This window comes from Xenopus laevis, chromosome 2S (genome assembly GCF_017654675.1).
Source record: "Xenopus laevis strain J_2021 chromosome 2S, Xenopus_laevis_v10.1, whole genome shotgun sequence".
In the NCBI taxonomy this organism is placed as follows: domain Eukaryota; kingdom Metazoa; phylum Chordata; class Amphibia; order Anura; family Pipidae; genus Xenopus; species Xenopus laevis.
In genome coordinates this window covers 60254418-60277966 of record NC_054374.1, presented here as the reverse complement: position 1 = coordinate 60277966, position 23549 = coordinate 60254418, and the positions used below count along the sequence as shown (strand labels likewise).

The 23549-nt window shown below is 40.1% G+C and overlaps 1 protein-coding gene across 5 annotated transcripts in view; it reads right to left on the bottom strand.

Annotated features, from left to right (window-relative positions):
• tfeb.S (transcription factor EB S homeolog) overlaps positions 1–14258 on the bottom strand; it is a 34664-nt gene extending 20406 nt beyond the window's left edge. The window contains exons 1-2 of one of the 5 annotated variants that reach the window (XM_018249323.2): positions 12895–13074; positions 10273–10480 (exon numbers count right to left, since the gene is read on the bottom strand). Coding sequence is in view for 1 of the 5 variants with exons in the window: in XM_041583853.1 (XP_041439787.1) it covers positions 14156–14247 (92 nt within the window). In the remaining 4 variants the exon portion in view is untranslated. Of the gene's footprint in view, positions 1–5265; positions 5440–10272; positions 10481–12894; positions 13075–14155 lie in introns of those variants that run through there. The other 4 variants (XM_041583853.1, XM_018249324.2, XM_018249322.2 and 1 more) reach the window with 4 other exon arrangements.
• Positions 14259–23549: the final 9291 nt, after the last annotated feature.

Here is a 23549-nt window from a genome sequence, read left to right as displayed (position 1 = left end):
CTGATGACACTTCCTAACATCCTCTGGTTTTAAAAATACCTTCTCAGGCTTTTGTGTACTTAATTGGTTTAACTCTTTTCAATTAAGTTTTCTGCCTGTCCTTGACATTTGCTCTGAAATAAGCGGTCTTTCTTGATCTGTCTTAGTTCTGACCTTGCCTCTATGCATTGGGGTGCTGAGTTGACCTAATGTACCTTCAGCAGTTAGCGCTCCCTTATTGTTGCCACAAAACAGCATCAGACTGGTGCATCTGAGGCCCACTGGGAGTGCGACTTCAAGAGCCCATGTCACAACCTCCCAGGACCTCTTCCCAACATCTGCCCCCGCACCAGAGAGAGATAGTAAGCTCGATAACCTTTCAAAGAAGGAATAGGTCAGGGTCAGCAGGGCTATAGAAGGCCGGGCCCACTGGGTTCTTTTTAATCACCCCAGTCTGACCATGCCACTAAAAAACCAAAGGGCTCAGTATCAGTGCCAATGATCAGTATTAACTGGATGTTTACATAAACAAGTGCAATTGCTGTCAGCAGTACAATAAATATTGACATTAAAAGTTTATAATGATATTTTATCAATACCCTTTTGGTACCATATAGGTAGTTAGAAACAGTGTTACTGAATGTTGTGCCAAATTAATGTTTTGTATGTTTTTAGACACAGTTACAGACTGTATAGCACCAGAAACAGTTTTAGCACTGTTCCTATGTTGGGGCCACAGTAAAGTCTTTTTAGCCTATTTAGTTCTTATAACTACAAAAGATTAAAACTATGACTAAGGGAAATTGCAGTCTTGTTGTTTGAGGGCACATCAGTTTTGCTGACCTCTTATAGGTAGTATTTGGGGCAGAGCGATCCTTCAACAGAATGCATTACTGTTTACATTTGTACCCCTACCGAAGGACTGCCCCACACCTAGCCTAGAAAAAATGAATGAATGGCAATCCTACTTAGATCGGACAGTACCGTTAATAGGAACACATTTCTATAAATTATAGGAACACGTAATTATCAATTTAATTAGCAAAGGGACAGTTCCCAGCATTTTTGTCTGAGAAACAAAATTACGAACGATGGACCAGTAAATTTACTCTTTACTACGTTTACCTAAAACGCAGCAGTGCAGCTGCCCATAGCCACAAGTCAAGTTAGTTTTCATGAGACTACTTTATTTATTAGCAAATGAACACCAAGGTTTAAATTGTTTCTATGTTGTCATAATTTAGCATATCTTTATAAATCAGCCACTTCATTGCAAACTGAAAAGCAAAGTGCACTTTGCATCCTGCCTTTAAATGTAAAAGAATTGGGACAGGTCGGGGCATACCCCAATGGTTTGGACATACACACAAGTTAGGGTATACCTATGTAGACTTAGTATACAACACCTATAATGTCTGTGATTATGTCTGGTGTAAAACTGTTGTGCTTTGGTTTCCTTACAGTGGCTTCTAATTTACCTATTTTAGAAAAAACTCCTTGTTTGATAGCTTCTTCTTACCCTGTCATGCATTAATACCCTGTTATTTTTCCTTCTACAGTGCTATACAGCTATGAAGGGTTTTGTTTTTACATAAATAAAGGCATACGCACACACAAGCCCTGCCTCTAAAATGCTTACAAACATATCCTGAACTAGGTCATGGGTAACATAATTCTCAAGAATAGCACCTTACAAATAAAATCGTAAAACAACTTTCTACTTAAAGGGGAAAATAAAAATTTAATGTAAGCTTCGTTATACCGAAATAAGAAACTTTGGAAATACAATCAATTAAATGTTCTGCATCATTTCTGAAATAATCAAGTTTATGTTCACAGCATTTGTTTCTCTTCATTCTGTCTTCATGCAGCAGTTGGGTGTCAGATATTCATTGACCGTTATATCCAATATATCAGACACCAAACTCCTGCATGAAGACAGAATTAAGAGAAACAGATGCTGAGAAACTGTACAGAATTTTTAATTGATTGCATTTAGAAAGTTTCTTATTTCAGTATGATGAAGTTTATATTACATTTAAGTGCAACTATGAGAGACATCTGTGATAACATCATGTACAGTATTCTTACTGCAATAGCTGAGCAACAACATGGGTGTAGAGTTATTGCAATAAAAACAGATAGTTTATATTTTAGGAAAACCTACTGGTCCTTCAAGAAGACATTTAACAAGTTGAATACTTAGTATATTCCATATTTATTTGCCAATTAACATTATGTTAAGCTTCTGATGGGCCAGAATCTATGTAAAACCAAGTGGGATAATGTTTTCATTGGTTAAAATGATATGAGGCCACAAGAGCAAGAATATTGCTTATCAGTTTTAAGACTTGCTCCCATATGTAATAAAAGGCACAACGTTTGCCTGGGTGCAGTAACCCATAGCAACCACTGACGTTTGCTTTTTAAACACGGGACCAATTTGTTGCTGTAGGTGATTAGACCTGAAGTAAAATTACATTACCCCATAACTTTTAAATGCTAGTTCCGTTTTGAGAAATTAGGATACTATACGAAAAGGGTTTAGGGCAGGGGTGCCCAAAAGGTAGATCGGGATCTACCACTAGACTGGTGATCAGTAGATCTGAAAACACGATCAACAATTAGCTTGTCTAAATCACCCTTCTATTTCATGCTTTCATTCAGACATTTATTACGTTAAGAATAATAATATTCTATAATTATTATAAAAGAATAATATAAGAATAGTTTGTTAAATATAGCAATATAAATCTCATAATTCAATATAATATCTAAGTAGTATTTTCCATCGAACAGATTGCTAACAATACTTTTATGGATGTAGATCATAATGGGACAACATCACTAAAAGAAGACCTCGCATTAGTAAAGTATGGAAAAAGACAAACAGGGCGATTTGTTGTCCGCGGGAGAGCCGCCTTCCATATTTTTGTGTGATTATTAAGGATCACCACATGTAAAAAGAGATTCCATGTGGAAGACAAAGTGCCCTTGCCCTTAAATGGGTCATTAACTTATAATATGGCTTTATACAAAGAAAATTGCTTTGAAGGCATTAAACTCTAAGATCAACAGCAATGTATTGTGCCATGTTTGTCTGACATGCCAATAAGGAAATAGTCACCAGCTGACAGCTAACCAAAACAAAAGTAGGATCCATTTGGATTATTGTTTTACCTGCAAAATTAAATATTATGCATTTAGTGATAGTGAAAATGTCAAGGGATACCAGTTTAAAGACCACACAAGCAGATTTGTCTTGATTACTGTATCTGTTATAAATTGCACTTCATACATCTTTAGGATGAGTTACCAACCTATTTAGATTGCTCTATAGGAAGAAACATACTACCACTTGTGTCACTCAACAGCTGGGGGCACATTTACTTAGCTAGAGTGAAGGATTAGAATGAAAAATACATAGAATTTCTAAGTATTTTTTGGCTACTTCGACCTTCGACTACGACTTCGAATCGACCGATTCGAACTAAAAATCGCTCGACTATTCTACCATTCTATAGTCGAAGTACTGTCTCTTTAAAAAAAACTTCGACCACCTACTTCGCCACCTAAAACCTACCGAGCACCAATGTTAGCAATTTCTGATCGAAGAAAAATCGTTCGATCGAAGGATTTAATCATTTTAGATTTTTCGTTTGATCGAAGGAATTGCGGCAAATCCTTCGACTTCGATATTCGAAGTCGAAGGATTTAACTTCGATGGTCGAATATCGAGGGTTAATTAACCCTCGTTATTCAACCCATAGTAAATGTGCCCCCTGGTGTAAAAGTGTACATAATATAACATAATACAAGTTGCATGAATATGTTGTAAAATATATCCTTATAAACAGTGTACAATGATGTAGTTTGTTGTCATATAACTCAACAATAGTGTTTTGCTTTGTATTATAAAAAAAATTGACCACCTTGTTATATGGTCATGCAACACCTTGTGGACATTTAGGGGGTAATTTATCAAAAATCTGATTTTTTGAGTTATAAAGTTCGACCACAATTTACAATCGACAATTTGACCTTATTTATCATTGAAAAAACTCGAAAAATTCGGAATCTTGCCAAAAAAAAAAAAAAAAAAACCCCAAAAAAACTGATTTTTTTATGGTTTTATGCCTGAAACACTCAAATTTTTCATTAAATCGTTTGAAACCACCGAATTATTTCAGTGCAGACCATGATATCTTCAAATTTGAAATGGGACCTTTGTCATTGACTTCTACAGGTCCTCGACAGCTTGGAGATGCGGTATTTTCAGACTCAGACTTTTAGCAGCCTTGGGGTATAATAAATCACAAAAAAATTGAGTTTTTTTTCCCACTAAAATTTCGGAATTTATAGAAAAAAAACCAGATTTTTTTAGTTTATGGCATTCAGACTTTAATAAATAACCTCCTTAATATCAATTTATTTTACAATAGGACATATATTAGTCTCTAAATATACTTTAAATGTATATTATACTGTTTTCCCGTCCACATTAAAAATGTATTGTTAGAAATATGAAGCACTCAATTAGTACTGTATAAATACATACATCTGTACTGTATGAATATAAACTGTACTTTATAAATATACACTGTACATATATGCAATTAAAAGATGTGGGTGTCTGCTTGATGGGGAGGCACTCAGCTAGAAAACTCTATAGCCTTAACACAAAAAAAAAAAAAAACGAAGCCTAAAATTGTAAATGCAAATTTAAATAAAATTGACTAAATAAAATGTTGTCATAATAGTCTAAGCAATACATGTTTTTTTTAGCCACACAACATTAAAAGGTTAAAGCCTTTATTTGCTAAGTAGCCCCAACACAGTCTCTAGGCAATGAAACTGAATTGCAGAACAGAACATAACCCAGAGGCTCAATATGAACGCAGCCAGTTACATTTTATCCAAGAGACACTCTGTCCCTGCTAAAGACTTGTGCAAGTTCAATGAGCCAGAACACCTACCTGCAGAGTTTCTATAAAAACCTGCCTGTTTGGAGGAATATATTTTAATACAATGTGCTTAATATTTGCAATAGAGTACATAATGTGTAAAACATAAAGCTAGTTGTGGTGAAATGATTATCTGGAAGCGCAGTCAAGTGCTGTTATGTTGATCAACATGTCTATGTCATCTTGTCACCTGCCACTGGTGTAGTGAGAGCCAAAGAAGTGACAACCTATCCCACAGAAACAGAGTGGAACTGAGAGTTATTCCGTCGCTGCATGTAGTGGATTCCTGCCCCCATTTGACATGTGTGTTTTATCTACGCACGTTTTCTGTGTCCTCTCCTGTAAATATTTTAGTGCAGAATGCTCTGAGTTGTATTGTGACCCCCTGAGTCCTTCTACGTTGTCTATGGTTGCATCTGCCCCTCTGTGTCATATGTTTACTTGTCCGTGTGCCTCCCAGAGTGTAGGAGGGGGCAGCATGCCTTGGGCGGAGAACTGATAGACAGAAATAGCTCTCTCTCTGGTTCTGCTCAGCTTGTTTGTGTGTAACTTCTGCTTTCTTTCTGACTCAGAGACACCAATATAAAAACCAAAAGGACCTCTCTCACTGCATATTTTACATAAACCCCAGCAGTATCTGCTCCCTTTCAGCATCAGATTCAGCCAAATTAATATTTGCCAATCTGACCAGAGAGAGAATTTGAGTGAAGGCATTTCTATTAACCAATATAATTAAGCAGTAATAACATTAGTAAAAACCCTTATTTTGCATTGCAGGGAATTAAAAATGTTTCTACCTGAGATTGGATTTATGATCCAGAACACTTGTAATTCTGAGTGATGTCCCCTGGACACTATCTGCTCCTGCCATAGGAAGATCTTTGCTATGGGAAGCAGTGACAGGCGATTTGGGGTGTTTTGACAGCTGTGGTTCTCCTCTAAAGCACTTTGGCGGTCAAAATTCCGAGTATGCCTGAGGCCTAAGAATACATATCATAACGTCTGTCTGTAAATAGATAATTTCTCCATGTACTTCGTAAGAAAGAACAATAAATGTACAGTCTCCATGTTGTCCCAGAAAAGAAAGAAAAAAATATTTCTGCCAATATTACAATAAGACCAGTCCCTAGATCAGGAGCCCCAAACTTTTTTTTACCCGTGAGCCACATTCAAGTGCAAAATAATGTTGGAGAGCAACATAAGCATGCAAAAAGTGATTGGGTATAGGGAGCTCCTATGTGGATACGGTTGCCACTTTTTCTTCCCGTGAAATCCGGGCAGGGGGCGGGGCCATGACGTGGTGGGGACAAGATGGTTCAATTATAGGAAATCCTGCCTGGTTTCCCTAATTTGGATTACCGGGCAGGCAGTTTTGACCCAGGCAGCCCTTCAAAAAACCAGACTGTCGGGGTCAAAACCAGGCAGGTGGCAACCCTATGTGGACTTGAAGGCAACAGGAAGCTATGTCTGTTTCTGCAGTACAGATGGTTTATATGCAACTTAAACTTGCCAATTGCCAATAAACTTACCAATGTGACCAATTTTAGCATATGCTGAGTAAAGTACTGCACTCACTGGACTTTAAAAAATGTTAATTTAAGTTAGGCAAAATGAAAGCCACTGTTGCTGACTGCAACAATACACTTTTTATTAAGCCCAGCATATATATATCGAGAGAGAGAATAAAATACATAACTTGATAAATGTTGCATGTTTCAAGCTCTGAATGGCACCTGCTGTATGAATTTGCACAGCAGTCCCAGACACTGACTGTTATGGTTTCTGTCTCTAGCTCTCTTAAGTATCTATTTCTCTTAACCTGCAGCCTATTTTTTAGGGCAATCCCCAGATACAGACATCCCTGCTTCCTTTCTCTGAGTGAGCAGGAAATCAGTCACACACGTTCAGTCCTGCTGCCCAGAATAACAATGACAGTTATGTATAATTCATATTATATAACACATTGTTATCTCAACCCTCACTGTTTAATTTTCATTTGTTATTATATTCCTTTTAAATATTATCCATTCTAGACAAAACAATGTACATTACTAGCAGCTTTGCACTAAAGCAATAATATTACTTCCCTTTTGAAGACAACAATGATCCGCTTTTTTGAATCTTAAGAGCGATTGTGCAAGACACAAAAGTTTCTGTGAAATCTGTCTTGACATTGGACACATCACTGTTTGGTACCATGTTGAACACAGAACAAAATGGTTCTACTTTCTTTGTTCAAATGAACTCAATATGGAAATATAAAAGATAATAAGAGGCATGCTGCTCCAAAGAAGTCTATTATGTATCAGATTTATTGGCGCAGTGTTTGAGTGGCATTTGTAAGAAATGTCACCACATGGGCAAGCTGACCCCTGTCTGTCATTAGGAAAGAAAGATTATTTGTCTGAACACTGGGTAGTTTTTACCTGGAAAGCTTGCCACATGGAGCCATTCGCCCTGACAAATTGGCCATAGTGTGTTAACCAAGTGAGCAAAGCACTTAGGGGCAGATTTATCAATTTAGAACTGTGAATTTTATTTTACTCTAATAAATTTGTATGTACTCACAACTCAAATGGGAGGTTATTTATGAAAAAATGTGAATGTCTAAAATACAATCGAATAAGAACGACCCCAAAATTTGATTTGTATTCAAATTGAATACGAACAAAACTCGAATCCGATTTTCCTCGAATGTCAGGAAGGCTATTAACATCTTCACATGGGTCAACGGACCTCTGCCATTGACTTGTAAATTAATTTGGCAGGTTTAAGATGGCGAATTAGAACTCCATGGTCCATGGAGGTGTGATAAACTTTACATTCAAATTTACATTAGAGCTGGTGCTTTTAAATTCAAATTTTGACACAAAAAAAATTTAATATTAGAATTTACCATTCAAACCGTAATAAATCTGCCCTTAAGTGCCACTTAGTGATCGTCTATCAAGCAGGCAGAATACCACTGGCTGAATGAATTAGAGGCACCTATCTCGGAAATTGAGCAAAAGCCTAATCACTGTATATTCTCTGATTAACAGTAAGACACTGGACCTTCTTGGTTTAATTTTGTTGCCTGCAGTTAAACAGAAATACAAAAATCAAAAAGCACAAAGTCTTGTGAAACTGCACTAGTGCACTAATAGACTCCCATATGTTTGATAATAAGGTTTCAAGGGATGTCATGTACGGCATTGTTACAAGAGAGGGGATAATTGCACGTGATTTTAACATTCTGTACATCTCTAAATGTTAGTGCCTTGTATGCTCACATTATTATATTCACGATACATAAATACAAGGCTGAAGAAGCGATACCAATCACATGTACAGGTATAGGATCTGTTATCTGGAAAACCCGTTATCCAGTAAGCTCCAAATTATGGAAAGGTCATCTCCAATAGATGTCTCCTGTAAACAGTTCCTTGTACTTGATCCCAACTAAGATATAATTAATCCTTACTGAAAGCAAAACCCTTCTATTGGGTTTATTTAATGTTTACAAGATTTTCTATTAGATTTAGGGCATGAAGATCCAAATTACGGAAAGATCCGTTATCCATAAAACCCCAGGTCCCGAGCATTCTGGATAACAGGTCCATACCTGTACTTACATTCTGTCCATATACCAGACAAAAAGTTTACCACATGAAAAGAGGAGAGGCTTGGGCCAGCACATTAAAAAAAAGCAAGGACTACAAAATGTTTCTTTACAAATAGTGCTATGTAGCTGTTTTTACACTTATTACAGTCACAAGGCCAGTTGTCCGGGAATGTAACAGCATTTTGTTTCTAAAAAGCAGAAATGTAGGTCTCAAGTAGTTATTGAACTTTAACAGTCAGTATCCCCCACACCCCACCCTTTGGCCACAAACTGGATATCTATTTTATAAATGATGTGTGTGTTTTGTGGATATGCTTATTTTATGTGAAATACATTGTTAATATATAATACCATTTTTTGTATTTGTTTCATGATGTGGAAGTTGCATTGTGACATTGTGTTTGACAAAAAGGGGAAGTGAAAACCCCCAACAGAATCCTGTGTGTACTGGGGCATAACTACATTACTGGCCCCCAGAGCAAAGCATTTTACAACCCCCTTAAATTTGAGGAATAAAACATTTTTCATAATATTATATTAAACTGCTTATTAATCAATGCATAATCAGGCTACATATACCACCTGGTACATCCAAGTGAAAACTGAAAATTAAACACCTTCATGTGTGTGCAAAGAACGTATTGCCATTTATGCATAGCAATTAGCAAAGGTCTTATACAAGTATATTCTGTATATTACTGCCTCGTCTTCTACCCTGCCACAAACCCTCCTCACATTGCTTTGTGTGACCCATTCACCCCTTGCATAGCTGTAAAACAGACAATGTTCCATTATTAACAGGCTTGTCATACATCTCTTGTTCCACACAGACTACCCTTTCCCACAAGACTGTTCTTATTTGGACTTTAAATCGTGAGAATAATTTAATATACAGGTATGGGGCCTGTTATACTGAATACTTGGGACCTTGGGTTTCCCACATAAGGAAATTGTCATAAAGACATTATATAAATGTCATAGCTTTCTTGATATTGGTTTTCCAGATAACAGATCCCAAACCTGTACATATATATTTATCTTTGTTGCCCCTACCCTGAAGTCACGCTTACATTTTGTGATATGCAGTTCTAGTTTATTACTACTACAGTTCTTCAATTCTTCAAACTCAGCTTTATAGCAGACTGTTTATCAACATTACTTTTTCTCAACATTACAAATGAGGTGCATCTGCCAAATAAACACATATAATCCATTTCATAAAAAAGTCTGAGAACACTTTCCATCCCAAATTTGCACCACCTGTGTGTTAGTGATTTCTATGTCAAACAAACTACAGCTATTTCAAAATATGCAGTTGCATTTAATATAGTACAGACTGTTGGAATTAATTTGCAGGCTAAAACAAAACAGCAATGCAATGACTAAAGTTGTAAAAACATGGGCAGGTCTATTGTTATGCAAACAAAGCAAATGGACTTTCTCATTAATATCTATGTAGTTTTAATAGTATTCTGAAACCATTTTGATGTCATAAAATTAAAATATTAATTTAAACCTGTTCCATTGGAACAGTTTCCAAGCATTGAATATGAGGGTAGTAAGACAACCTGTGACCTGTCAGATGCTACACTACAAATCCCAGAACAACCCCACAACCACAGTTTGACCTTCCCTGAATTATACTAAAAAAAACTTAATTGCATCCAACAAACCTTGACCAATAAAACTGGATATAAAACTACTAGTAAAACTACAAAAACTTACCTAATATATGTTTGTATTTTACAAAAACTGCAAAGTGGTCAACAAAGCACTTGTCCCAATTCTCTGCACCATGTCCAAGTCCCAACGAAGCTGCCACCCACTTTTTGTAGTTGGATGGTACAGTTGCCATTCAAAGTGACAGTGCTGAGATGTGTATTTAATTCCATAAAATCTGTAAACCTTGAAAAATCTGTAAACTGGGCAACATCTGTGTGATGAAACATTTAAACAATGCTCAGTCACTTTGTATAATATTAATGGCAGCCTCTTTAAAATGAAACACTGGCTAGAATAATTCCAACTCTGTTGCAATCTGTGGCTTATACATTGCACAACTCTGCTGTTCTGCAAATGTTCTCACATCTCCATAAACAAGCTTCTGAACTTGTACTTTTTGCATGTAACCTGCAGTACATAAAGTGACATGAGACTTTAAACATTGATAAGCAGCACATGACTAAACTCATCACTTCCTCTTAATGCAAAGCAGATCAGAACCAAAGTATTTAGCCACCATCTAAACAAAAATAAAGTTATCTATAGCCATTGGAAACAGATATCTAACAAGCCATCTAATATGACCATACTTTGCTTCATTGCAGACTGTCTTCGCTGGTATTATTATACATAACCTGGATTCGGTTCGGGATATGGCCTTTTTCAGCAGGATTCTGCCGAATACTTCTGCTCGGCCGAACCGAATTTGAATCCTAATTTGCATATGTAAATTATGGGTGGGGAGGGAAATCGCATGACTTTTTGTCACAAAACAAGGAAGTAAAAATTTTTTCCCCCTTCCAACCCCTAATTTGCATATGCAAATTAGGATTTGGTTCGGTATTTGGCCGAATCTTTTGCGAAGGATTCGGGGGTTCCGCCGAATCCAAAATAGCGGATTCGGTGCATCCCTATTTAGGAGTAAAGGTGGCCATAGACTCCAAGACATCGCCAAATGAGCGGATCTTTCCCCGATATGCCACTAAACTGCATGGCTATATCGGGGGTTATTCGAACGTTCGGCCGTACGGATTACGATGCGCCAATCGGCTCCGACGGGGCGGTCGGGTAAAAATCCAACCTTCCCGATCGATATCGTGGCCAGATATCGATCGGGAAGACCCGTCGGAAACCCCCATACACGGGCAGATAAGCTGTCAAATCGGTCCAAACGACCGATATCGGCAGCTTTATCTGCCCGTGTATGGCCACCTTAAGGCATAAAATTAACAAAGATTCATCCCCGGTAAAATGTGAGACATAATGAGTTGAATGCTGTACAGTTTCAAAATCCACAGACAATATACAAATACTGCAAACACAAAAAAGCTTAAAAAAAATAAAATAGGTAAGAATCATGCTTAGATTATAATGGCGGCATATTCCTTATCTACCTGTTGTCTGCAAAGAAATATCGTGAAATCAAGTAAAATAAAAGTTGTGTGTATATATATATATATCTATATATATATATATATATATATATATATATAGGTCTTTCCAGCTGACACGAGGTCACCCATTCTGATTTGAGAGAATTCCGAGAAGAGGTTCCGCCTAAAAATTCGGAAGGGATTTTTTACAGTGAGAGTTCTGAAGATATGGAATTCTCCCCCTGAATCAGTTGTACAGGCTGATACATTAGATGTATTTGCCTTCTTCTGGATCAACTGGCAGATAGGCAGGTTGAAAAAAGTAAGTTAAAGAAGTTGATGGACGTGTGTCTTTTTTCAACCTAACTTACTATATATATATATATATATATATATATATATATTATATATATATATATATATATATATATATATATATAGTTTGTCTAGTGTGTGTGAGGGAGGGGAGGGGCAGGTGCACATCCTGCACCTGGGCCTGGAAGTAGGTAGTGTTACATTACTAGTAGTATACTTGCTGCAAAGATAAATAGTTCCATCTGCAATCACTAGCCTTGAATTAACATTGACATATTTTAAATACCCCACATTGGAATTCTAATTATCATAAATGCTAGGTACAGTAGAACCCCTATAAAATGTTTTTAGCTGACCAGATAAAAATGGTGTAAAATACAGGAGAAAGTAAAATCAGGGAAATGCATTATGAATAATATTATGGAGGGACCACAAAAAAAAAAGGTATAAAATGCAGGAAAACTTAAAATGACGTGATGTAAAAATGAGGTTTCACGGTTTTTCGAGTGGCACAAGGAGATATGGCAGTAGATTAATAATTTGTGTTGCATTATGCCAACATTACTTGAAGTAAATTACTAATGTTTTTCTTTTAAGTTCAGATGGAAATGCATCGCAACAAAAAGCAACATACAGTGAAATGAAGATCACTTGTTCTCAAAACATAACTGCAATACTTATTTTCAACATGAGACTATTTTAAAATGCGCAGATACCCTAATAATGCGTCATAAAGGTTACACCCACTCCCAGGCTCTATCATAGATACTTATTATATGAGTCCAGTGGCAACTAGTACAGTGCCCATGCCTCTGTTTATGCTTGGATCATACTATAGTGTGCTGCATATTCACTAGATACGTCAGCATCCAGAACGAAGCATTAAGAAAACAAAGTTGCCAGACCATGTCATGATAAAATAAACTTTAAAACATACTTGTGATTTAAATGCTCTTTTGAGTAACAGTCACCTGTGACCCAAATAACCTCTTCTAGCCCCGGATGTCTCTCCAGTCGGGAGCAGTGGCAGGTGGGTAGCGGCTAGCTCCTATCCTCGGAAAGAATCTCCGTGACGTCACGGTCATGTGATCCTACCATGTGACCCTACCACGTGACCGCTCCATTGCGCATTACCGGTTATTGAGCGGTACATTCAAACAGGCAAAAGCGCTAATGCCAATTTGTAATGTAGGTTTGGTACAGGCTGCAACCTTTACTTTAGGTTTTGTTTAGTTCACTGTGACGCTGGATGCTTATATGGGGTGAAAGGGTTTCACTGTGCCTCTGAATTTCTTTGGAGTGAGGGGGGTTCACTGTGCCTCTGAATTTATGTTGGCTATGGGAGGGGGGGGGTGTCTGTGCCTCTGTATCTCTGTGGGGTGAGGGGGGGATTGCAGTGCCTCTGAATTTCTGTGGAATGAGGGGGGATCACTGTGCCTCTAAATCTGTGAGGGGGGCATCACTGTGCTTCTGAATCTGTGGAATGAGGGGGAGATCACTGTGCCTCTCAATTTCTGTGGGGTATGCGGGGGATCACTGTGCCTCTGAATCTCTGTGGGCTATGGGGGGAGGGTCGCTGTGCCTCTGATTTTCTGTGGGCTATGGGGGGATCACTTTGCATCTGAATCTCTGTGGAGTGGGGGGATCACTGTGCCTCTGAATCTCTGTGGAGTGGGGGCATCACTGTGCCTCTGATTTTCTGCGGGGCAAGGGGAGTCACTGTGCCTCTGAATCTCTGTGGGGCAAAGGGGGAACACTGCCTCTTGAATTTCTGTAGGGTGAGGGGGGATAGCTGTGCTTCTTGAATTTCAGTGGGGTATGTGGAGGGGAATTGCTGTGTCACTCAATTTCTGTGAGCTATGGGGGGGGGGAATCACTGTGCCTCTGAATTTCTTTGGGGTGAGGGGGGGGGGTCACTTCAATACTCAGACAAACACAGTCTCTTTCCCACCAAACACAAGGCTACAGGCTATACAGGGAACTCTGAGTATCACTCATGTATTATATGGGATAATGTACCCACTACTGTAAATGATAAGGATATTAGAAATCACTGAGGGGTTGTTCTGTGACCACATAAAGACACAAGGCTGCAGGCTGAGTTAAATGGGGAACTCTGATAAAGTACCCCCTACTGTAACTTATAAGGATATATATATATATATATATATAATACAAATGCTAGTAACAGCACTCACGCTTTGCAGTATCTTTGCGGAGCACGTCCCATGAGGTCTCCGGTCAGTCCTCCATAATATATATAGTTTGAATAAAGAACAGCACTCGCCATAAATGCTCAATATTTTGTATTAAATAGTAAAACAGTTACATCACCATATATGTGCACATATGTAACAGCGAAGTTTCGAGCCAAAAAGGCTCTTTCTCAAGCCATGTGAAACAATGGTGTAAAAGTGCATACAAAGTCCATAACGTTCTTTATAGTCCAGCAAGGGAAGTGACATAGTGCATTCTTGTTCAGTTACTAAACACATTTTTTCTAATATCCTTCAATTATCAAAGAAACAGATATAGATCATAGTCTTTATTAAGACCATGTGGGAGGAGTGAATTTAGTTTATTAATCCACCAAACCTCCACCCACATGGTCTTAATAAAGACTATGATCTATATGATAATTGAAGGATATTAGAAAAAATGTGTTTAGTAACTGCCTATGTTTATATATCTGTAAGGCTATGTACATTTTATTCAGATTACAGGGTGGAATCCCTACAGAGAGTATGAACAAGAATGCACTATGTCACTTCCCTTGCTGGACTATAAAGAACGTTATGGACTTTGTATGCACTTTTACACCATTGTTTCTCATGGCTTGAGAAAGAGCCTTTTTGGCTCGAAACATCGCTGTTACATATGTGCGCATATATGGTGATGTAACTGTTTTACTATTTAATACAAAATATTGAGCATTTATGGCGAGTGCTGTTCTTTATTCGAACTATATATATATATATATATATATATATATATATATATATATATATAATATGCTCGTGTGTAAATAAAAGACCAGCATGCATTTCTGTGTGGGCTGCTTTGATTTTTTTTTTGTGCCAGGGCTGCTTTTTACTCCCAGTCCGGCCCTGCATTCAGGTAGACTCTCAAGGACTGTGGCAGCAAGATGTAATGGGCATTTAATGCAGACTGACACAGCCAAGACTTCATTGCAATGCAATTGCATTACTCCAATTCGTTTGTTATGTAGACTTAACCAGGGTGTGCCTAATAGCACAGGAGTGCTTGCGCAGTGCACAAGGTGGAAATCTCTTCCGAACATGTGCCTCCCACATACATCTCAAGTTTAGGGGTTACTGATGTAACTAAGGCAGGGGTCCCCAAACTTTTTTTACCCATGAGCCACATTCAAGTTTAAAATAATGTTGAGAGCAACATATGCAAAAGGTTACTGGGACTTCCAAATAAGGGCTCTGATTGGGTATTGGTAGCTTCTATGTGGCCTTGCAACCAACAGGAGGCTCTGTTTGGCATTGCACATGGTTTTAATGAATCTAAACCTTGCCTTTAAACCAATAATTAAAAAATAAGCACCTGCTTGGAGGCCACTGGAAGCAACATCCAAGGGGTGGGCGAGCAACATGTTGCTCAGGAGGCACTGGTTGGGGATTACTGAACTAAGGGATTGTCATCTATTGACAGGAGAGGAGAGATAAGTAGATAAATACATTTTAGCAGCAAAAGTTGCTTCAAGAAAATTCCCAGTAGCCCTGAATCAATGAAAGCCTTAACAGAAACGGGTGTTATTCCAGGACAGATTGGCAGGAACATAAATGTTAGAACTAGTGTTAAAGGGAGCAGAAGTACAGCCCAAATGAATCTCCCATACCTCATTCAGACTCAGGAGTTTTCCTACCTTTACTGGGCAGGTTGGAACAAAATGGCTTTTAGCGCCACAGTACATGCAGAGACCCTGGGAACAATATGTATGGGATCCTCAGGGGATTGAGCAAGAGTAAAAGATTCGTAGCAAATCAAGACCTTGCTGGTAGGAGCATAACCAGGTCATGAAACCTTCTCCTGATGCTTTCCCATTAATCTGCTGTCCACCTGTATAACTAGGTGCAGGAAGTCTTCAAAGGAAGGGGGGGGAGGTTACTGAACTAGACTATCTCCAATAGCATCAGAGAGCCCCACTCGGAACTGTCTGCACAAAGTTGTGTCATTCCACTCGGTATCAACAGCCCAACATCTGAAATCAGTACAGTATTCCTCTGCATATTTCTTTTCATTTTTGCGGATAGTATAATCTGCTGAAGCACAGAGATCAGGGTCATCATAGAGTAATGCTGTGGCTTTAAAAGATGCTTCTAAAGAGACTCTTGCAGAGTCAGTTGGAGGTAAATTTAAAGCCCAAATTTGAGTATCCCCTTGTTATAACAAATTAAATTTTAGCCTCCTCTAAAGTCAAAGAGCATGGCAACAAACGAATGTAAAGGTTTCTTGGAATGCAACATACTGGGAAAGGGAACCTTTGGTTATAGCTCTTGAATGGCAGGCAATTGTTGCAAGGCATCCAGACAAGCAGTTCAGAGTTGCATGAACTGGACTATCTGATCCTGGTTTGCCCTCTTTCACGTACAAATGTTGCAGGAGGTCAGAAAACAATTGCTCGGATGGGACAGGAGGCAATGTAGTTTCTGTACTGTTAGAGAAGGTCCTTTGGCAGGATGGGAATAAGCTTGTTCTTATATGAACTGACTAGTTTCTATCCCTATGCTGTACCTGTCCGGTATTTGCCCAATACAGATGGTTCCTGTACTGTTAAGAGAAGGTCCTTAGACAGGATAGGAATCAACTGTGTCTTACACTATATGAACTGACTAGTTTCTTTCCCTATACTGGACATGACCAATACAGATGATTCATGTACTGTTAGAGAAGGTCCTTAGACAGGATGGGAATAAGCTGCTTCTTATATAAATTGAGTAGTTTCTATCCCTATACTGGACCTGTCAGGTAATTGCCCAATACAAATGGTTCCTGTACTGTTAGAAAAGATCCTTAGACAGGATAGGAATTAGCTTGTTCTTATATGAACTGTCTAGTTTTTATCCCTATACTGGACCTCATTGGAAGTAGTAGAACAGTTGATGATGGATTTCACACATTTTATATATGAATAACTAAGTACTAGCAGAAATAAATCATTTAATGAGTTGCAAATTAAATACTAGCAGAAATAAATCATTTAATGAGTTGCAAATAGTTTTCTATCTATTTAACATACCATAAGGTTATTATATTGTGAAGGCCTTTATAAGGATGGGAAATAGCTAGCTCTGATAAAACAGACTAGATTCTATCCTTATTTGGGACCTTACTTTGAAGGTCCTTGTACTGGATGGCATTTAGCTTTGTCAGTATAGACTGGACTAATTCCTGTCTTTTCCTGGTACCTCACCACTAGAGGCATTAGGTCCTTTTTAGGGATAGAAACTAGCTCACTGCCATATGAATCATCTATTTCCTATCCACTAGGGACGATCCTTTCCATGGATAGGAACTAGTCACTACTGTGGCAGGTGGGTACCTGCTAGTTCCAAGTTGCTAACAGACCTCTGGTGACGTCACAAACAAACGTCTGGTGACGATACGCCAAACAAGTGATGCTACGCCGAACACGTGACACTATGCCTGGGGAACGTCTCTAACAACACGTGACACTCGGCCCCCAGCTGACTTTTTGTGTACTCTGACATTTTCATGTGTGCCATGCCCTGCTTGCCCTAGGCTCCCTGTGTGCCATGCCCTGCCTGTCCTATGCTCCCTGTGCGTGCCCTGCTTGCCCTAGGCTCCTTGTGTGTGCCATGTCCTGCTTGTCCTAGGCTCCCTGTGTGTGCCATGCCCTGCCTGCCTTATGCTCCCTGCGTGCGCTGTTCCCTGCCTGCCCTAGGCTCCCTGTGTGTGCCCTGCCTGCTCTATGCTCCCTGTGTGTGCCCTGCCTGCTCTATGCTCCCTGTGTGTGCCCTACCTGTCCTATGCTCCCTGCTTGCCATGCCCTGCCTGTCGTATGCTCCCTGCATGTGCCACGCCCTGCCTGCCCTATGCTCTCTGTGTGCACCATGCCCTGTCTGCCCTATGCTCCCTGCATGTGCCATGCCCTGCCTGCCCTATGCTCCCTGCATGTGCCCTGCCTGTCCTATGCTCCCTGCATGCACCACACCCTGCCTGCCCTATGCTTCTTGCGTGTGACATGCCCTGCCTGCCCTATGCTCTTTGTGTGCCATGCCCTGCCTGCCCTTTGCTCCCTATGTGTGCCGTGCCTGCCCTATGCTCTTTGTGCCATGCCCTGCCTGCCCTATGCTCCCTGTGTGCACCGTGCCATGCCTGCCCTATACTCCCTGTGTGTGCCCTGCCTGTCCTATTCTCCCTGCATGCGACATGCCCTGCCTGCCCTATGCTCCCTGAGTGCGCCATGTCCTGCCTGCCCTCTGCTCCCTGCCTGTACCATGCTCTGCCTGTCCTATGCTCCCTGCGTGCGCCATGCCCTTCCTGCACTATGCTCCCTGCGTGTGCCATACTCTGCCTGCCCTATGCTCCCTGCGTGTGCCATGTGCTGCCTGCCTTATGCTCCCTAAGTGTGCCATGCCCTGCCTGCCCTATTCTCGCTGTGTGTGCCCTGCCTGCCCTATACTCCCTGTGTGCCCTGCCTGCTCTATGCTCCCTGTGTGTGCCGTGCCTGTCCTATGCTCCCTGCTTGCCATGCCCTGTCTGCCCTATGCTCCCTGCGTGTGCCATGCCCTGCCTGCCCTCTTCTCCCTGTGTGTGCCCTGCTTGTCCTATGCTCTTTGTGTGCCATGCCCTGTCTGCCCTATGCTCAGATGATTCTCTATCAGACGAATCTAATTCCACCAAGCAGCCTGTTAAGATGCTACTTAAGTTGTCCTGCACTGGTAAAACTGATGTGTTTGCTTCGCAGAGGTAATTCTCAGTATTGTCTACCGCAGGGTTTTTTGTAGCCACAACAAGTAGCTGCCTGTAGTAGCTCCATGTGTTATTGCCCTATTGCTGATGGCGCACAGGGAGATTAGTCACCTGCAGTTAAAGGAACTAACATAAACTGGTGTTTTTGCTTCAGAAACACTACTATAATTTATATAAACAAGCTGCTGTGTAGCCATGGGGGCAGCCATTCAAGCACAGGATACACAGTAGATAACAGATAAGTACTAATATAGTTTCTATAAATAAGCTGCTGTGTAGCCATGGGGGCAGCCATTGAAAAGAGAAAAGGCTTAGGTTACACAGCAGATAAGCTCTATAGAACATAATGGTGTTATCTGTTATCCACTATTTAACCTGTGCCAAATAGCCATTTTTCAATTTCCACCATTGCTACACAGCATCTTGTTTATATGAACTATAGTAGTGTTTGTGAAGCAAACACATCAGTTTTACCAGTGCAGGGCAACTTAAGTAGCATCTTAACAGGCTGTTGGTGGAATTAGATTCGTCTGATAGAGAATCGTCTGAATCCGATAAGTCACTTTCTTGTGAATCAGACCTAGAATCAGACTCAGAGCAAGAGTCAGACGTGCCAAGTAATAATGTAGACTTGTGCTTGTATTTGGAATTTGCTGAAACCCTCATAAATTGGTTAAATTGCAGATTTTTTTTTTAACAATTCTTTTTTATCAATGAACAACTGATAAGCGTTACAGACATATGTAGCAGTTACATTTTTGTTGTACATATTTTAATAAAATGAACATAACTTTACAATCGTTAACCTGAGTGATGTCGTCATTTACATATACAATGCCATTGGAAAAAAAAAAGCATATTAAGTTTACCATTTGTTTCTTAGGAAAATATTCTGGAGGGTAAACATTAGGGATACAAACCCAGTTGTACCTTAATTGTTCAGGTCCCTGGAGGAGGGCAGTACCCTTCCTAGAGCTCCAGACCTCAAGGAGCAGCTAAAGGGATACTGTCATGGGAAAAAAATTCCCATTCAAAATGAATCAGTTAATAGTGCTGCTCCAGCAGAATTCTGCACTGAAATCCATTTCTCAAAAGAGCAAACAGATTTTTTTTATATTCAATTTTGAAATCTGACATGGGGATAGACATATTGTCAATTTTCCAGCTGCCCCATGTCATGTGACTTGTGCTCTGATAAACTTCAATCACTCTTTACTGCTGTACTGCAAGTTGGAGTGATATCACTCCCTCCCTTTCCCTCCCCAGCAGCCAAACAAAAGAACAATGGGAAGGCAACCAGATAGCAGCTCCCTAACACAAGATAACAGCTGCCTGGTAGATCTAAGAACAACACTCAATAGTAAAATCCCATGTCTCACTGAGACACATTCAGTTACATTGAGAAGGAAAAACAGCAGCCTGTCAGAAAGCATTTCTCTCCTAAAGTGCAGGCACAAGTCACATGACCAGGGGCAGCTGGGAAATTGACAAAATGTCTAGCCCCATGTCAGATTTCAAAATTGAATATAAAAAAATCTGTTTGCTCTTTTGAGAAATGGATTTCAGTGCAGAATATATAAAAATAAGCTGTTGGGAAGGGTATAGTTTTGTTTCAGGACCTGGAATGTCATTATCTTCCCCTCGGCCATAATGTCAGCCAAGTATTTTATATTATGTTGCGGCCATATCTGTGGGTCGGGGATAGTGCTGAGCTGTTGTAATTTGGGAATGCACCAAAGTGGAGATAATTCCGAGCAGTGTTGTTGTGATTTGGGGTAAAAATTGAGGACCACCTGCCATGCTTTCACTGTGGCTTTCATTAGAGGGGTGGCATTTTTGGTATGTGAGGTTCCTCTATACAGTAGGTTTTTTAAACCCTCTAGCGAACCCACCAGCTGTGCCTCAATGAGTGTTGCCGTGTTTGTCGCCACTACCAACTGCGCTGTGAGGAAATATCAATAGAGGTTGGGAGCAGCTAGGCCCCCCTGCGTGATTGGCAGTTGTAGGGTACTCAGGGCCACTCTTGGGTGGGCCCCGTTCCAAAACAATGTAGTTATAAGATTTCTTAACTTTGTAAAGATTGAGCTTGAAATCATTATCGGGGCTTGCCTGAACACGTATGTGAGTTTAGGTAAAATTATCATTTTAAATAAATTGATTCTGCCTAATAAAGAAAGAGGTAGATGCATCTAAGCTTCTTTTTTTACCCCTATGTACCTTAATATGCGTTGAACATTCAAATCTATGATCTGGGTTAGGTCAGCGTGGATCCAGTTCCCTAGGTATTTAAAGGACTCTACCCATTGCAGGCCGAGAGTGCTTGAGGGCTTGTCAGGTGGGGGAGGGTCTATAGTGAAAATTTTGACCAGTTAATTTTAAGGCCAGAATAGGTTGTATGTGTGTTAATTATCTCTAGTGCCCCAGCCAATGCCCTGTGAGAATTAGGTAAGCAAAGGAAAGTATCATCAGCATACATGGAGATAATTTCCCGTTTTGTGCCTACTCTACTCTACGAGATTCTCTACTTCCTACGAGATCTTTATACGACAGGCAATAGGTTCCATCCCGATTGCAAAGAGCAGGGGGGATAAAGGGCAGCCTTGCCTAGTTCCCCTTCTTATTGGTATGGCTTGTGATATCGACATATTCGTCCTGACCTTGGCCACTAGCTAGTTACATAACACCTGTACCCATGCAATAAATTCTGGGGGTATTCCCACCAGCTTCATTGTGGCCCATACATAGTCCCACTCCACAGAATCAAAGGCCTTCTCATTATCTAGAGAGGCTATTACCCTTTCCCCCTTGTTATCATGAACTACAGACATGTTCGTGAAGAGTCGTCAAATATTAGTGTCTGTCATCTGGCCTGGTATAAAACCAGTTTGGTCTGGCGAAATCACAGAGGCCATGTGGGGTGCTAGTCGCATCGCTAAAACTTTGGTCAAAATGTTTGCGTCCACATTAATGAGTGATATCAGCCTGTATGAGGCGCACTCCAGAGGGTCCTTACTCGGTTTAGGAATCAGAATAATAAGTGTTTCTCTCATGGATTCGGGAAGAGGGTCCCCCCTCTGAATTCCATTATAAATGTTAACCAGGAGAGGAGCTATTTTTTTTAAAATGCTCCTTATACCACTCTATTGGCAGACCGTCCAAACCCAGAGTTTTCCCCCTGGGAAGGCTGTTATTGCTGCCACCACTTCATCCTGTGTAATAGGCGCCACCAATTCTGCCCTAGCCTGCACCTCAAGTTCCGGTAAGTCTGTGTCACTTAGATATTGTTGCACCTCATCTACTGAGACGGCTAACCTGGTACTGTATAGATCCGAATAATATTCTGCAAATCGGACATTAATGTCTTCTGGGCTGGAGACAGTCTCACCATTAAGTAACCTAACTGCAGGGATAGCCCTAGAAGAGGTATTAGCTTCCTTGGACAGCCCATTCTTCCTTCCCATTTTTGTCCCCATATTCAAAGATATTTGCCTTTTGATAGAGTTTAAGCTTTTTTGTGAGCTCAAGTTGTGCTAAATCTAGCTGTCTTTGTCTATCCTGCCAAGTTTGACAATTTTCGTCAGAGGGGTGAGAAACATATGCATTTTCATTTTCCATTTTGTAATTTTGGGTTTTTGAAAGAAAATCTGTTAGGGCCTTAATGTTACTAATAAATTCCCCCCTGATATATGCTTTAAAGGCATCCCATGTACAATGTGGAGATACTTCCTCTTTATTTGTGGCCAGGAACGTTTCGATACTAAATTGTATAGCGAATTATAGGAATTTATAGGCAAATGGTCCGAGATACCTCTAGTAAGAATTTCTTCTACCTTACGGACCCATTTATTTACCTAAGAACACCCTAACGCTGTCAATTCTGGACATATTATTATGGCCCGGGGAGTAACAAGTGTACTGTTTTATACCAGGATTACGTACTCGCCACAGATCTACTAATTGAAAAGAGCTGGTCCATTTATTTAGAACTGCAGAAGATACTCTAGGGGGGTGGAGTTTATCTGTATCCACCTTTGCAATAGCATTAAAATCCCCCATCAGAAGTAGAGGTGCCACAGGCAGCGTTAGTAGTTTATTTGTCAACTCAGTCAAAATAGCATCCGTCACAGGAGGCGGGGCATATACATTTGCTAAGGTAATTTTTTTGCCTTGAATTTTTCCTTGTATAAGCAGTGTCAGGCCAGAACTCCTCTCTAAATATTTATATTTGAAAAAAAAAATTCCTGGCGCTATGCAGCGCCGCATGCGCGCCAAGCGACGCTGTTGCACATGTGCACCGGGCGGCTTCCTTGCTGAGCCGGCACGTCACAGTGGGGGGGGACAGGTGGCAGGAGGGGGGCCCTCGGCAACAGTCCCGTTGGGCCCCGGTCCCCCCAGTCCGACCCTGTGTATAAGAATAAATCTGCGAAGTTTATCAGAGACAATTGTTTCTTTCACTAATGGGCAGTTTCTACAAACTAAGATAGAGACCCCTGTAGAGTAGCTAGAGTAGCTAGAGTAGACTGAGTGGTACATTGATCCAATCCAGGGTTTTTTCAATGCTAATGTTTTCCCCCAAGTAAGTCTACTGGAGGAAAATAATCTGGGGTTTGTGTCTATGTACAAAGT